The sequence below is a fragment of the Misgurnus anguillicaudatus genome, chromosome 19 (genome assembly GCF_027580225.2).
Source record: "Misgurnus anguillicaudatus chromosome 19, ASM2758022v2, whole genome shotgun sequence".
In the NCBI taxonomy this organism is placed as follows: Eukaryota; Metazoa; Chordata; class Actinopteri; order Cypriniformes; family Cobitidae; genus Misgurnus; species Misgurnus anguillicaudatus.
In genome coordinates this window covers 44,303,991-44,321,686 of record NC_073355.2, presented here as the reverse complement: position 1 = coordinate 44,321,686, position 17,696 = coordinate 44,303,991, and the positions used below count along the sequence as shown (strand labels likewise).

At 37.3% G+C, this 17,696-nt stretch overlaps 1 protein-coding gene across 1 annotated transcript; it reads right to left on the bottom strand.

The window, feature by feature from the left end:
• Positions 1–9: 9 nt before the first annotated feature.
• LOC129436648 (cilia- and flagella-associated protein 70) lies at positions 10–17,690 on the bottom strand. Its single transcript, XM_055194885.2, has 25 exons — positions 17,463–17,690; positions 16,442–16,625; positions 16,071–16,169; positions 15,922–15,992; positions 15,227–15,406; positions 14,682–14,864; positions 14,506–14,600; positions 14,309–14,411; positions 13,779–13,913; positions 12,078–12,146; positions 9,645–9,707; positions 9,469–9,560; positions 9,087–9,147; positions 7,549–7,743; positions 6,963–7,094; positions 4,347–4,472; positions 4,079–4,212; positions 3,870–3,985; positions 3,587–3,786; positions 3,296–3,445; positions 3,050–3,211; positions 2,715–2,804; positions 580–681; positions 368–415; positions 10–179 (listed from the first exon to the last, which is right to left on the bottom strand). Exons 1-25 carry the CDS (start codon positions 17,532–17,534, stop codon positions 99–101), a joined length of 2,943 nt encoding a protein of 980 aa, XP_055050860.2. The 5' UTR covers positions 17,535–17,690; the 3' UTR covers positions 10–98.
• Between the last annotated feature and the right edge of the window lie 6 nt (positions 17,691–17,696).

The following is a 17,696-nucleotide window of genomic DNA, read 5'->3' as shown; positions in this document are numbered from 1 at the left end:
ACACACAGATTTAAGTCTTTTTTCTTACTTTTATTTCCATTCACACACTTTTCATTAGGATCATAGAAAATAACAGTTATAAGACAATATAAGAATGATTAAAAGGAAGGGTTTCCAAATCCAACACGTGCCTGCAGGTCATGAATCTCCTGCAGAAGAGACTCTTTCTGTAAATTCATCTGTGAAAACAAACACACATAATGAGATACATTTCAAAACCACTTCAAAGCAGAGTAAGTAACGCAAAGGTACATGACACACATGCAGATAAAAGAAATTTATAAACTAAATACACTGTAAGTTATACTGGATAAAATCATACAGCAAATACATAAATGTAAATAAAATGTAATTAAATAATACAAACCTTTATAGCATATTTATATGACTGTTCAGCCTCAAGCTTTTTGCCAGCCTGAAAGGATAAACATGTTGTTTACAAATAATTAAATATACTTCATACAAATGAAGACTCATGCAACTTTATTTAATTGTAATAGTGGATGTATAAAAACAAAAAAGTGCATATTGAGGAAGTAAATGAAAAGTTACATTAAAATGGATTATGACATCACATACCCGTAAACAAACTAAAGCCAGGAAGCCCCAGACCTCAGCGTTCCTGTTGTTTAGTGCATTAGCTTCAGTCAGGGCATCTTCAGCCTCTGTTAGCTCATCCAGCTAAAAATACACAGCGAACAAATACAGATCACTAACATGCAGAACTGAGCTGGAATATCACTATAGGCCAGTTTCGGCTTGTGACCGAGGAGCGCAAATTCAAAATATGTGTTTGTTTTGTCATGTGTGTTGCTTGGGTTTTCAAAATATGTGTTTGTTGTGTCATGTGAACCATGTGCGTCACCCGTTTATGATAAACGAGACGCTTACGTTCACAAAATACATGCAAGACACTCCCTTAACAGTAAACTTTGATTACGCATGAGATTATGCGAGTATCTGGCAAATGCGAGCGTCTCTTTTATTTTGACAAGACACGTGATGCACACAGGATCACTCGACATGCAGAACAGATATTTTGAAAAAAGAAACAACACATATGACGAGCTACATAGGCTACATGTTGTGACGAACTTCACATTGAGCGCCCTATAAATTAATAGATAATACTATATTCTATATAAATAATATATACCTATTCTATAACCTTATAAATACTCTATAGTATTATGCATATATACTCACACTATAGCATAACATATACTAATTCTAAAGCATTATATAGCCTATACTTCCTTTATAGCATAATGTATATATATTCACTCTATAGCATTATATATACTCACTCTATAGCATCATATAGCATTACATACCCATTCTGTACCATACCCACTCTATAGCATTATATATACTTCCTCTATAGCATTATACATATATACTCACCCTATAGCGTAACATATATTCATTCTATAGTTCCTTTATAGCATTATGTATATACACTCACCTAAAGGATTATTAGGAACACAATACTATACTGTGTTTGACCCCCTTTCACCTTCAGAACTGCCAAAATTCTACGTGGCATTGATTCAACAAGGTGCCGAAAGCATTCTTTAGAAATGTTGGCACATATTGATAGGATAGCATCTTGCAGTTGATGGAGATTTGTGGGATGCACATCCAGGACACAAAGCTTCCGTTCCACCACATCCCAAAGATGCTCTATTGGGTTGAGATCTGGTGACTGTGGGGGCCATTTTAGTACAGTGAACTCATTGTCATGTTCAAGAAACCAATTTGAAATTATTCGAGCTTTGTGACATGGTATTCCGGCTGGAAGTAGCCATTAGAGGATGGGTACATGGTAGTCATAAAGGGATGGACATGTGCCGTGGCATTTATACGATGCCCAATTGGCACTAAGGGGCCTAAAGTGTGCCAAGAAAACATCCCCCACACCATTACACCACCACTACCAGCCTGCACATTGGTAACAAGGCATGATGGATCCATGTTCTCATTCTGTTTACGGCAAATTCTGACTCTACCATCTGAATGTCTCAACAGAAATCGAGACTCATCAGACCAGGCAACATTTTTCCACTCTTCAACTGTCCAATTTTGGTGAGCTTGTGGAAATTGTAGCCTTTTTTTCCTATATGTAGTGGAGATGAATGGTACCCGGTGGAGTCTTCTGCTGTTGTAGCCCATCCGCCTCAAGGTTGTGCGTGTTGTGGCTTCACAAATGCTTTGCTGCATACCTCGGTTGTAACGAGTGGTTATTTCAGTCAAAGTTGCTCTTCTATCAGATTGAATCAGTCGGCTCATTCTCCTCTGACCTCTAGCATCAACAAGGCATTTTCACAGACAGGACTGCCGCATACTGGATGTTTTTCCCTGTTCACACCATTCTTTGTAAACCCTAGAAATGGTTGTGCGTGAAAATCCCAGTAACTGAGCAGATCTGGCCCGTCTGGCACCAACAACCATGCCACGCTCAAAATGGCTTAAATCACCTTTCTTTCCCATTCTGACACTCAGTTTGGAGTTCAGGAGATTGTCTTGACCAGGACCACACCCCTAAATGCATTTAAGCAACTGCCATGTGATTTGTTGATTAGATAATTGCATTAATGAGAAATTGAACAGGTGTTCCTAATAATCCTTTAGGTGAGTGTATACTTACTCTATAACATTACATTTACTCACTCTATAGCATTACAAATACGCACTCTAGCATTATATATACTTACTCTATAGCAAGCTGTTCCCAGCCCAAGCCATGTAAGACAAGAGGGAGAGCTTCTACATGCTTGCAGGAATGTAGATTTGGCTTTTTTATACTACAAAGAGTTAAAACATACACATTAAAATTGACATTTAAAAAGTTGCCCTACATTAAATATAGATTTCAGGGATGCAAACTTAGAGTTGAAAAGAGGAGACACTTATAAAAATGCTTAGTCATTTAATTATTAAACTGTAAAAACTTTTATTGAACAATCTGGGCAAATTAGCTTAAAAAGACGTCAAGGTCAGAATCTGTGTAGTAAGCACATAAACTTCCTAAATCTGAACGCCATCTTACATCTCCATCCTGCAGATAGATTGAACCCAGGCGGAGATATATTGAGTGTTTGTCCGAAGCATCCAGAACAGAGTCCAGTGCCCGTTCGTAGCAGCTCTGAGCTTGAGAGAAATCCCTTCTCATGTAATGCAGGTGACCCCACAGGGCCCATATATCCGGATCCTATGGGAATCACATTTACATAAAAGCATCCAAAGTCTCAGAATTTAAGCATTTCATCATACAGCCATCTAAGAATCAGCACACCTCATAGTTGTCCATCAGTGCCTCTCTCAGGCTCTCCTCAGCACTGCTATGATCTCCTCTCAGCAGCTGTAACTGGGCCAAAGCGAGATGATATGAGCCGAGTCCACGATCTGGAGAGAGAAGCTCTTGTGCCAGCGCCCGCTGTGCCATCTGGATCACACCAAACACAATCATATTGTCATTTTTATCACTTTGTTTGTATTTGACGCACTTTCCACGAAACAATAGCTTTTATTTTATATGAAAAGATCAAGAAAAGTGTGACTAGGCTCTTTATTTAGTACTTCTGACCTGTAAAGCATAGTTCTGCAATAGAAATCGCACAGTCTCCATGTATATGGTGGTTTTGACACCATACTCAGTGTGAGGGTGAGAGGTTATCTCTGTCCCACACATTGGCCTTTTCTGCAGCACTGAACTAAGCTGTTTATTGGCCTCCAGAAAAGCCATTTCAGCTTGGATGGACTTATCCTGAGACTGGCAAAACAGACCTGAAACCATATTCAGAACGTTTCTCAGCATTATTTAAAAAGTAATATTTCATAACCCAAACAATTTTTTTCCAAAATCTCACCTAATACAGTCCAGGCAACCACACTGTTGGGCTCAACACAAGTGGCTCTTTCAAAGAAGATCTCAGCATCCTCATAACATCCATTCATCTCTGACAGGACACCACACATGAGCAAACTGCACAAAGCAGAACAAAGGCCAGTTAAATAAGATTTCAGCGCTATATTTAGATGTGACTGTACTGTACCAGAGCTCTTCTCATTATTTAACCTGGATGTGTGCGTTTGATCAATGGACAGGGCCTGCTGGAAACACTCCTCGGCTTTAATGTGCTCAGTGGTCAGCATGTGAAACGCTCCATAATCAAACCAGTGGGACGGGTCACTGCCGTCTCGAACAAGACACTAAACAGAAAAAAAATCCCAACTGTAACACCTTGACACTTCTTGAAATGTTGTTGCAGACTTCAGCAATTCAATTTCTATAATATTTTATTCAAGTCAGCGTAATAAGAATAAGGTAAATGTAGGAAGTTTACCTCTTGATAATACTGTGCGGCCTGCTGGTAGTCTGTGTTGAGTTCGGCCTCTTTGGCGAAGAGTTTGAGCTGAGAGCAGCTTAGCAGAGGCTCATGATGTGTGTCTTGAGAATCCACTGAAAGAGTCTGATTCAGAGGAACATGATTCAGATATCAAAGTCTGATTCAGAGGAACAGAATTCCGAGAGAGGAGTCTGATTCAGTTGAACATGATTCAAAGAGCAGAGTCTGATTCAGAAGAACATAGGCTGAATCCCAAACCGCCTACTTCCATACTATATATAGTATGTAAAAAGCGCTACTTTACATACTATATAGTATGGAAGTAGGCGGTTTGGGATTCAGCCATAGGCTTGTTCGACTTCATGCGGCGCCGCAAGAACCGACAGCCAGATGACGTCAAAGTACCACGAGCGAGATTAAACTCCTCCGTATGATTCCCGGAACTTTGAAGTCATCCGGCTGTCTGTTCTTGCGGCTCCAAGTCGAACAAGCCTAATGATTGAGAAATCAAAGTCTGATTCAGAGGAACATGATTCATAGAGCAGAGTCTGATTTAGAAGAACATGATTCAGAGAGCAGAATCTGATTCAAAACAAAATGATTCAAAGTGAACTCAGAGCAGAGTCTGATTCAGAGTAACATGATTCAGAGAGCAGAGTCGGATTCAGAGGAACATGTTTCAGAGAACAGAGTCTGATTCAGAGGAACACGATTCAGAGAGAAGAGTCTGATTCAGAGGAACATGATTCAGAGAGAAGTGTCTGAATCAGATGGACAAGATTCAGATATCAAATTTGATTCAGAAAAACATGATTCAGAAAGAAGAGTCTGATTCAGAGGAACAAGATTCAGATATCAAATCTGATTCAGAGAAACATGATTCAGAGAGACGAGTCTGAATCAGAGGAGCATGATTCAGAGAGCAGAGTCTGATTGAGATGAACATGATTCAGATATCAAATCTGATTCAGAGAAACATGATTCAGAGAGACGAGTCTGAATCAGAGGAACATGATTCATAGAGCAGAGTCTGATTGAGATGAACATGATTCAGATATCAAATCTGATTTAAATGAACATGACTTAAAAAGAGCAGAGTCTGATTCAGAGGAACATGATTCAGAGACAAGAGTATGAATCAGATGAACAAGATTCAGATAACAAATCTGATTCAGAGAAACATGATTCAGAGAGATGAGTCTGATTTAGAGGAACATGATTTAAAAAGAGAAGAGTCTGAATCAGATGAGCATGATTCAGAGAGAAGAGTCTGATTTAGATGAACATGATTCAGATATCAAATCTGATTTAAATGAACATGACTTAAAAAGAAAAGAGTTTGAATTAGATGAACATGATTCAGACATCAAAGTCTGATTCAGAGTAACATGATTCAGAGAGAAGAGTCTGATTCAGAGGAACATGATTTAAAAAGAAAAGAGTCTGAATTAGATGAAGATGATTCAGACATCAAAGTCTGATTCAGAGTAATATAATTCAGAGAGAAGAATATGGTTTAGAGCAACATGATTTAGATAAAAGAGTCTGATTCAGTGAAGCATGTTTTAAAGAGCAGAGTCTGATTTGAAAAAACATGACTCACAAAGCAAATTCCGATTAAAAAGAGCATGATTCAAAACAAAATGATTCAAAGTTAATTCAGAGCAGAGTCTGATTCAGAGGAACATGGTTCAGAGTGCAGGGTCTGATTCAGATGCAATTGATTCAGAGTGCAGAGTCTTATTCAGAGGAACTTGATTCAAAGAGCAGAGTCTGATTCAGAGGAACATGTTTCAGAGAGCAGAGTCTGATTCAAAACAAAATGATTCAAAGTTAATTCAGAGCAGAGTCTGATTCAGAGGAACATGATTCAGAGAGGAGAGTCTGAATCAGAGCAACATGATTCAGAGAGAAGAGTCTGACTAAGACGAACATGATTGACAGAGAAGAGTCTGATTCGGAGGAACATGATTTAAAAAGAAAAGAGTCTGAATTAGATGAAGATGATTCAGACATCAAGTTTGATTCAGAGTAATATAATTCAGAGAGAAGAGTATGGTTTAAAGCAACATGATTTAGATAAAAGAGTCTAGTTCAGTGAAGCATGTTTTAAAGAGTAGAGTCTGATTTGGAGAAACATGACTCACAAAGCAAATTCTGATTAAAAAGAACATGATTCACAGAGCAGAGTCTGATTCAAAACAAAATGATTCAAAGTTGTTTCAGAGCAGAGTCTGATTCAGAGGAACGTGATTCAGAGTGCAGAGTCTGATTCAGAGGAACATGATTCATAGAGAAGAGTCTGGTTCAGAGGAACAGAATTCAAAGAGCAGAGTCTTACTCAGACGAACATGATTGACAGAGAAGAGTCTGATTCAGAGGAACATGATTTAAAAAGAAAAGAGTCTGAATTAGATGAACATGATTCAGACATCAAAGTCTGATTCAGAGTAATATGATTCAGAGAGAAGAGTATGGTTTAAAGCAACATGATTTAGATAAAGGAGTCTGATTCAGAAGGACACGAGAGAAGTGCTTGCTAGAATGAGTGATTTTATCTGTGACATTTGACTTAGCAAAATAAACAAAATGTGTGTTGTATGTGTGCAACACCTTATTGAGAGCAACGTGCATCTCATCCACCAGGAACACATAGAGCTGACTCAAGAATGCCTGGAGCTGCTCAGGGCTTGAGAAGGATTCTGTCCTCAACATCTTCTCCCGGACAATCCGTACCACAGAGTACTACAACAACAACAACAGTCGTGACATCACAAACATGAACACATTCATTTATTATTAGCCATACTTACATATCAACACTTCACTATTCAGTAACTCAACCCACCTTAATGAGCAACTGTGTTAACATATGCATACGTCAATCATAAGAGATCATAAAGTATTGTGGTACATAAACCACCTGCGTATGTTAAGGCAGTGTTTCCCAACCAGGAGGCTGGGGCCCACAGGGGGGCTTCAAGATTACTTAAAATTAAGACAAAACAAGCATTAAAATAAGCTAAAATCAAGATGTTTCTTATTTTTTTTAGCGAATATACATCTGTGTAGTCATTCCAAAAAAATGAGTGAGTGGGGGGCCTTAAAGTGAAAAAGGTTGGGAACCACTGTGTTAGGGGACAGAGAGAGGGTGGTGACTGTCAAATGGTGTGGTTTCTGCATTATAATACAAAATCACCTTCATCTGTTCTTTAAAGGCAAAGTATTTCCCAGAGTAATTGAGTTCTCCGATCAGTTGTGCTTTACGATGCTCTTGAAGTGTTGGATCCACTGGAATCCCGCCCGGCACAAACGCCTCTCCAAACAGCTGCTGGTACTGATCCAAAACCTGTGCGGCCACGCTCGCTATCTGAGACTGATATTCATGTACTGCCTGATAAAATGCATGCAATGTATTATTGTCATGTGACTTTGTGAGATTCATTCAGGTTATTTAAAGGTGCAGTGTGTAAATTTTAGCGGCTTCTAGTGGTGAGGTTACGAATTGCAACCAACTGCTCAGCCCACTGCTCACCCCTCGCTTTCAAAACGCATAGAGAAGCTACAGTAGCTACCACCAGAAAAACATGTTATCATCGGAGACAAACATTTTTGTGCGTTAAAGGAATAGTCTACTCATTTTCAATATTAAAATATGTTATTACCTTAACTAAGAATTGTTGATACATCCCTCAATCATCTGTGTGCGTGCACGTAAGCGCTGGAGCGCGCTGCGACGCTTCGATAGCATTTAGCTTAGCCCCATTCATTCAATGGTACCATTTATAGATAAAGTTAGAAGTGACCAAACACATCAACGTTTTTCCTATTTAAGACGAGTAGTTATACGAGCAAGTTTGGTGGTACAAAATAAAACGTAGCGCTTTTCTAAGCGGATTTAAAAGAGGAACTATATTTTATGGCGTAATAGCACTTTTGGGAGTACTTCGACTCGCCTGAAAAGTCCGCTCCCCTCCTCACTCTCATAATGGGAGAGGGAGGGTGTGACTGCGCCGAGTCGAAGTGCTCCCAGGGGTGCTGTTGCGCCATAAAATATAGTTCCTCTTTTAAATCCGCTTAGAAAAGCGCTATGTTTTATTTTGTACCACCAAACTTGCTCGTATAACTACTTGTCTTAAATAGGAAAAACGTTGATGTGTTTGGTCACTTCTAACTTTATCTCTAAATGGTACCATTGAATAAATGGGGCTAAGCTAAATGCTATCGAAGCGTCTCAGCGCGCTCCAGCGCTTACGTGCACGCACACAGATGATAGAGGGATGTATCAACAATTCTTAGTTAAGGTAATAACATATTTTAATATTGAAAATGAGTAGACTATTCCTTTAAGGGTTTCTGTAAAAACATGGTGGCACAAAATGGCAACTTCCACGTAAGGGGACCCACATGCATGTAGATAAAAGCATCTCATTCTAAGGTAATAAAAACATAACGATTCATCATTAAAAGGTCTTTATACACCCATGATAATGTAGTTTTGTTTATTTTATTGCATTTCTGTCAAGAGATCCTTCTAAAAATTACACACTGCACCTTTAAGAGCTGTTTACATCTCTGCATGTCTAACTTCTGACCACAAGAGAGCGTTAGAGATAACTGATTTCACATTAACCAAGATACAGATTGTGAGGGTTTATTAAAAGATAAGAGGTTGTGTGATTAGGACAGAGATAAAACTTTTAAATAATAATATAAAAAAAATAATATGTTTCTTACCCTTTCTGCTCCCGCTGGTCGTCGAGGCAGAGGAGGTCTCGGTGGGATTAACTCCATTACACTGTAATACACAGATCAACATACAAGTAAACACACGTAAAACCATAAACACAAGATTAAAGATATTAAATGTAAAGCTTTATGAAAACACTAATGAAAAGTCTGATCAATCACCTATCTAAATAATAAGGGGGATCAATAATAAAGCTTAGTGGTTGTTGAGGTTCAATACAAAAAATACTTTTAATTTATAGCATTTGGAAAAATAGCTTTATTTATATAAACATGTATTTTGGGTATATAGAGGGATTTATTTAAACTTAATTAAACATGTGCTCATATGATGATGACAACAATGCTTATTGTACTGTAAATGATTTACCGTTTGGCTAGCACTTCCGGTGGTCTCTTTGGAACCAGCGGCTTCTCCAAAGCAATCTCAATAACAATGTACGATCTTGATTCTGCGTACATCTGAGAAAATCATTAACTTTCTTTAACTACATAAAGATAATAAAGTTATTTGGGCTTTAATTTATAATTGAGAGATGAACCGACCTGTCCCTCCATGTTCACCTGCACCTCCATATCAGGTGGACTGTCGGTCTGAGCAGGTTTCCCCTGTGGATCAGACTAGATTGAGTTTCAGTTGAGTTTATTTAGTCAAGCATCATTACTGCTCATTCAAGTTAACCTATAAAATGTCAACTTAAATATTAAACTAATATTCCTAAACATGTAACCCGAAGCAGCCGCAGGATCAAATGTTCAGTTGTTGGAGTGTTTGTGTGTGTTCTCCGTCTCCATCTGCTGCAGGACCACAGGGAGCCTGAGATGGCCAGATGATGCAGAGAAGATGATTCACCACGGACCACGCGGCCGCTAATCTGCTCCAATTACCGCTAATTGCTTTAGGAAGTGTGTCTCAATCACAGATGCAGAGAGGACATCAAACATGACACCCAATGATTCACGGAAAGAGGAAAAGATGCTCAAAAATCCATCATGTCAGATGAATACTAGCATACAGCTTGTGTATGACGTTCTACATGATGGTTTTATTGCTCAGATGTTTCTCTTTTACCTTAAAGGTGCCAAAGAATGCATTCAAATCTGTTAAATTGTTCCCTGATATCTACATAGAAGGTATGTGGCTTTATTAAGTGCAAAAATGATCCAGAAACAGTTTTACAAATCCATTTACAACCTATAGGATTTAGAATGAAATGGCCTAATAATGGAATAATAATGTTGAGTTCAGTTCAGTAGCTCTGTGTGTGTGTGTGTAAACAGACCTTATGTATGAGCTTGTATCAGATGAAGATACATAATTTGAGGAATAATCGGTTTTTGGATATTGTTAATGGACGTTTCTGAGCAAAACGTAACTGTAACACCAAAAGTAGAAATTTAGCCTAAACGCTAGCATATAGCATAAACTAGCATATAGTGCTAACACACAACTGTTTTTAGCATTGTAACAACATTGAAACGAATTTAATGTGTAATTTAATGTTGGGGGTGTACATCACAACTGTAACGTTACGTGTTGGGGGTAACGCATTACAAGTAACGTGGATTACATAATAATATCACTTTCCTGAAGTAACAGGGAAAGTAACTCATTACTTTTTAAATGTACACATAAATATTTGAGTTACTTTTTTTAAAAAAGTAATGGAAATTACTTTTTAGTTTAATTAATTTTGGTTTAAAAAAATGATGTACTGAATTAAACTGAACATAGTCACATAATGCACTCTATGTGTACACGCCTGTGTGGGAACAGTTTGAGTCAGAAACTGAGATGGCTCAAAATTTTTGTGATGAAATATGCAATTTCAGAAAGCAGAACTTTTCAGTCATAAAAAACGCCTGCAAGGCCTAAAAAAGATCAAGTTTCAGCCAAGAAAAAGTAACGCAAAAGTAACTAAAAAGTAACAGAAGCATTACTTTCCATGAAAAGTAACTAAGTAACGCAATTAGTTACTTTTTTGGGGAGTAACTTAATATTGTAATGCATTACTTTTAAAAGTAACTTTCCCCAACACTGAATATACAGAATTTGAGGAATAATCAATTGTTTGGAGGTTGTTAATGGACGTTTCTGAGCAAAACGTAACTGTGATGTCAATAGAATAACTTTAGCCTAAACGCTAGCATATAGCATTAACTAGCATATAGTGCTAAATCGGTGGCGGCTGGTGATTTCTTTTTTTTGAGGGCGCACGATGCGAAGTTCGTCACAACATATGTAGCCCATCATGTGTGTGGTTCGTAATTTCAAAATATGCGCTTTGAGAGGTCCTGTGTGCAACACGTGTCCTGCCAAAATAAGTGTCTGCTACAGACGCGTCTAAAGGGTTTATGATAAAAGAGACGATCGCGAGATACTCGCAAAAAAATTTAATGTTAAGGGAGTGTCTTGTGTGTATTTTGTGAACATGCGCGTCTGTTTTATCATAAACGGTCCCGACGCGTGTGCAGCAGGCACCCACCCTGACAAAACACGTGATACCCACACGCAGGACACATATTTTGGGAAAGGGAACCACACACATGATACTCCGAACACTTATTTTGAATTAGCGCCCCTCGGATGAGGAGTCACAAGCCGCCACTGTGCTAAATGGTGTTTGAGGCTCATGATATGTCATTACCATGCACAGCATTCTTATAATTAATCTAAGTAAATACAGTTTTACATCCTATAGCACCTTTAAAAAATAACACAAAAGAGATTTTTTTGAGACATAGTATAGTGTTGATATTGAAATCTTTCATTTTTTGCGCACTTAGACATTATTTTGGTACGCCTGAGCACATTACTAAGATCCTTCTTGAACTTTAGAGGAGATGTATTTGGAGTAATTGGGTTGTTTATGAGGGGAGCAAGTCTCCTGAAAAGCCAAAGCCTCCATTTGACCTTCTTGCTGTTATAGAGAAGCTCATATAGGTTGATGGTGGGAAAATAAACAGTTTGTTTAGTACCTTTTTGAAAGCATCTTTGTTCCCTGGTGCTCTGAGTTGCTCCTTCAGAACGCTGTGTGTTCTCTGAGCCTGCAGAACAATGGTTGTTTGGGACTGCTTGTTTTTTACTCATACAATTACAATGAATAGAGACTGAAGTGTTTATGGTGCCTTTATAAAGCTTGTAAGCTCTATTCATTGTAACTGCATGCAGAAAAACACCAGTGCATTATTAAAAATTACATCTTTTGTGTTCCCAGAAGAAAAGGCCATACAGGTTTGAAACAACATGTAAAAAACAAAATTTTAATTATATGCTAAACTATATCTTTAATCCAAAAGGGTAACTTTAAAGCAACAGAAAATCTTATAAAAGAATAATGTAATTATGCAATATCATAAGTGACTGTAAATCATACATTCTGAATTTTAATCAGTTTTTTTCCACACACGAGTGTATGTACTGCAAAAAATGACTTTCTTACTTAGTATTTTTGTTTTGTTTTCAGTATAAATTAGTCCTGGGCAAAGATTAATCACCACTAATTGCCTACAAAATAAAAGTGCATTTTGCTCATCAAATAATAACTCATTGCATAATATATGAGGCTGTGTGTAATAATTATGTATATTTAAACACAGACACGTACATATATACATTTCAGAACATTTTTATTTATATATCAATTTTTTTGTTTATATATAATATAGAATATATAACATAAATAAATAAATAAATAAATAAATAAATAAATAAATAAATATATATATATATATATATATATATATATATATATATATATATATATATATATATATATATATATATATATATATATATATATATACGTACATGTTTCTTAAATACATACATAAATAAATGTCTGTGTATTTAAACAAAATAATTACAAACAGCACACCCTCATATATTATGCAAAAAATCACTTATATTTTGTGTGCGATTAATTGTGATTAATCTTTGTCCAGCACTAGAAATATATATACTTTTCATAGTGCTGGGCAAAGATTAATCGCGATTAATCACATACAAAATAAAAGTGATTTTTTTGCATAATATTTGTGCGTGTACTGTGTCTAATTATTGTGTATATTTAACCACACACACATTCATATATTCATTTCAGAATTGTTTTACTTATATATAACTTTTTTTAAATTTATTTTTAATATAGAATATATAAAAATATAAATAAATATATATAAACATGTAAATGTTTCTTAAATACATACATGAATGTGTGTGTATTTATTTATACATAATAATTACACACAGCACATACTCATATATTATGCCAAAAATCACTTTTATTTTGTATGCGATTAATCGCGATTAATCTTTGCCCAGCACTAATTTTTCAAATGAAGATGCATTTTCTTGATGAACAAAATGACTTAAGAAAATAAATCTAGTTTTTAGACAAAAAACACAAAATTTAAGTGAATTTGTGTTTAAACAAGCAAAAAATATCTGCCAATGGGGTAAGAATTTTTTTTTAGATTTTTTCTGAAATTAAGTATTTAAGAAAAAAGTAATCTTTTAAAAGTTTTATTATATTTATTTATTATATTTAAATGTAATATTTATTGTCTAAAAACTAGACTTATTTTCTTAGGTCATTTTGCTCCTAAAGAAAATTATCTTGATTTAAGAATTTTTTTATATTTTTACTGAAAACAAGTCAAAAATAACCTCTGATTTACCTTAGCCAGAAGATCAGACTCATAAAATGGATAGATCCTGTACGCTCCATGTATACGGCGAACACCTGGGTACAACAGTGGTGCCAGGTCCATGTACACCACTCCATGAAATGAGATCTGAGCCTCATCCTCCCCCTATAACAGACAGAAATATCAATGTTGTATTGTGTTTATATCAGTAACTACACACAATAATGAATCATGACTTGATGTTTGCTATTGTTCGTCTGTGACGGGTGGTATCAGGATTGATGTTTCACTTATTGGAAAATGTGGGGATCATTTTTAAATGGGTTACACCAGGTCCATAACAGACCAAAACTGGTTTACCATGCCCTATATAAACATATTTCTTCTGGTGTCAAAACACCACAAATGCAGACCCAGGATACTTCTGGTGAACATGGGGGTCAGCTGTTAGCACAAATGTGGGCAACCCAAGTTTGAATCTTGTGACATTAAAAAAATCCAAATTTTCCTTTCTTCTTTCACTTTCCGTCCTCTCAGCACTGTAGCAAATGGTTTATTGCCTGCTTTTCTTTGCTGTTCTTTGCAGATTTAGTCGGCGCCGTTTGAGTGCATCTCATGATTTCGATGGGCCACAGTCTGCATTCTGCAATCTTGCGGGACAGACTGAGAAAAAGAGGAGGCATACGCTGTCATTTCTACCAAACAGACATTTAAAAAAATTAGATGATTATATCAAATAAACGAGGTGTGTACTCACCAGGCCACGCCTCCTGTGTCAATAAAACAACGCTGCATTGTGTCCCAGCTCACTCTTTTCCTGTTACACTCTGCGTCTGCTCTAAAATCCGTGTCCTACAACACACACAGATCAATACACAAGCTGTGCCATGTCATGTCTCTTGAGAGCATCCAGAATATTAAAGGTCAGGTCACCTCAATATCTGTAAGCTCTCCGTGACCCATATCCATGGGTTCTGTGTCAATAAACTGGCCCTCCATGATTTCGGCCCCTGGAGCGAGGAGGGGCCCCACTGGCCATTTTTTGGGCCTTGGCACTGATTCCCTTTCGCCACCCATCTTCACTGTGCCGTTGGAGAACAATAACGCTTGTGCTTCCTGTAAAAAAATCATTTCACCCTACTAAAAAATCCAGCTAAGACCAGCATAAACTGGTGAGCTGGTTTTAGCTGGTCTCCCAGCTTGGTTTTAGCTGGTTTTGCTGGTGTAGTAAGCTGGTTTTGCTGGTGTAGCAAGCTGGTCTAGCTGTGTTTTGGTCACTTTTTAAGCTGGTCTAGCTGGACTTTGCTGGTCAGGCTGGAAGACCAGCTGACCCACCAGCATGACCAGCTTTGTCATGCTGGGAGGACTAGCGTAAACCAGCTAGTGCCACCTTAGGGTCTTAGCTGGATTTTTCAGTAGGGCACTTTTTGCATATAGTTAGATATTCTTCAATCCAGTGTTTAACGGTGCAATCTTACCCCAGCTGATAGGGGAATCTGCAAGGCAGCCACATAGCTGGATGGAGGTGTGGATGCGGCATTCCAGATGTCAGGAATGGAGTACGCCGTCTCCACGGTGACCATCAACAGATTGGATTCAGAGATCTGGACATCTGAGAGCAAAGGTTCTTGAACGCTCACCGACACATCTAGAGTGGGCTTAAAACAAGAGCACACACAAAATTTACACACTTCAAAAGAAAATTTGAAAGCTAGAAGAGATAATATCAGACGATATATCAGGTGGGATCATTTAAAACCTTTTGAAGCTGCATTGAAACTGCAATTGTAAACGGCATTGAAACTGTAAACTGTTGAGGTCCACTAAAACCCACTATATGGAGAAAAATCCTGGAATATTTTTTTTTTCAACTGACCAAAGAAAGACATAAACATATTGGATGACATCGGGGTGAGCAAATTTTACATTTTTTTTATAAAAGTGGAATAATCCTTTAGTCGCCATTGTTATTGTTAGTGTAAAATAGCGACCTCTAGTGGTGAAAATCCTACATATTGTGCTTTTAATGTAACAGTGGACAATACAATTAAGATATGCATTATTCTTGAAAAATATAAGATCACTGTCTGGAATTCAAAGTCTGAGATTTAAGCGGCCACATGTGTGAGATTACTGTCCATTGCTCTGCCCATAGCAAGTAAGCGTGTCTTACTTTTACACCGTCGTCTAATGGTGATCCGGATGCCGAGTGAAGGTGCACACAGGATAGGAAGCTACACTGACCTGTAATAAAAGACACAACTGTCTTAATCCTATATGGTGTCTGAGAGATTTATAAACAGGATTGAAAAGTGCTTTAACCTTTCAGCAGAGGCAGAAGATCCACTACAGCCTGACCCAGAACTGCAGTTTTCTCCTCTTTCTGTTTCTTCTCTTTGGGTAAAATTTCAATGACTGTTACTGAATGTACAAACACACAACAAAATCACAGGTTTATATGCTTTTACATTGCAGTATGGTGGTTCAGGATGCAATATGGTGGTGCAATTAGTGGTTGCATAACAGATTCCTTTAAGTTCACATAGTTTTAAATAGATCTGGTCTGATATTTTGTTGTCAAAAATTCACACATATTTAAGTGTGGAATCTACTTTATATAGATTTATGAATTTAGACATGATTGCCTTGTATATGTCCCAGAACTGTGAAAATTAAAGCAACTGAGTGCTCACATATAAGAGGTTTATGTGCCAGATCATCCAGGGTGTGGGCTCCTTCTGAACATTCAAAACTACAGGTGAAGTTGTAAACTGCATCCTTGTCCACAGCAACATCCAGTTTTTGTGAGTCTCCCAGAGCACATCCATTAAACTCCACACGGACAAAACTGAGACATGATTCAGCCCCGCTGCCTCTCTGAATTATACATAAAATAAAATAAAAATTATCCAAAATCGTAAACATGTCCTAACTGTATTTAAATTATATTATAAGCTATTTAATGGCTCTACAATGACATTGAAAGTCAAACAATTTAAAGGCTCTGTCACATGACTTACGTAAACACATTCAGTGCATTAAACTTGATTGAATAAAGTGCACGCAACTTGTCATCCAAATTAGATGGCGGCTCATGGTTTGGTTTGCAAAAAAAAAAAAAAGGTATAGTTTACCCCAAAATTTAAATTCTCTCATCATTTACTCACTCTCATATTGTTACAAACCTGTATAAATCTCTTTTGTTCTGATATCTTTATGAAAGATATTATTTTCTCCTACTATGGAAGCGAATAGGGCTCATTGTTGTTTTGGTTACAAACATTTCTCAAAATGTCTTCCTTCGTGTTCATCAGAATAAAGAAATTTATACAGGTTTGTATTAGTCAGTAAATGATGACAGAATTTAAATTTTTGGCTGAACTATCCTCTTTCTACTGACTTTGTGCGGCGCTGCGCACACCGATCGGCGTATGACGTAAAAGTACAGCGAGAGCGACCCAAAAGTTGTGCTCTCGTGATACTTTGATGTCATACGCCGATCGGTCTGAGCAATGCCGCAGGATGTCTCCAAACATCTCCTATATTATGTTCAAGATGGACAAAACAAAAGTTTTTGGCTTTTACCCAACATTTTTCTTTATTAAATATGTCTTCAAGAGTACATACCCAACAGGAAACACTTTATAAACTATTTGAACAGTTATTTAATGGCTGTTTAATGTTATTGAACAGACACGGCTTTTTCCAACTTACCAAATGATTTCCTTTCAACACAGTAATCTGCACTGTAACCGCTTTCCCAAACTCTCTGTTTGACTCCATCATATGAAGTTTCTGATGTGTGTTTCTGATCAACACTGCACGCCCAGGCGTTCTTGTTTCCCCGGCAACCACATGACATCGCGTTCTCTCTTCTCGCGAGAGTTGAAGTCGCGCTGCCTGAGAGCAGTCGCGCGCAGTAGATACGGCCAAGGCTAAAGTTTAACG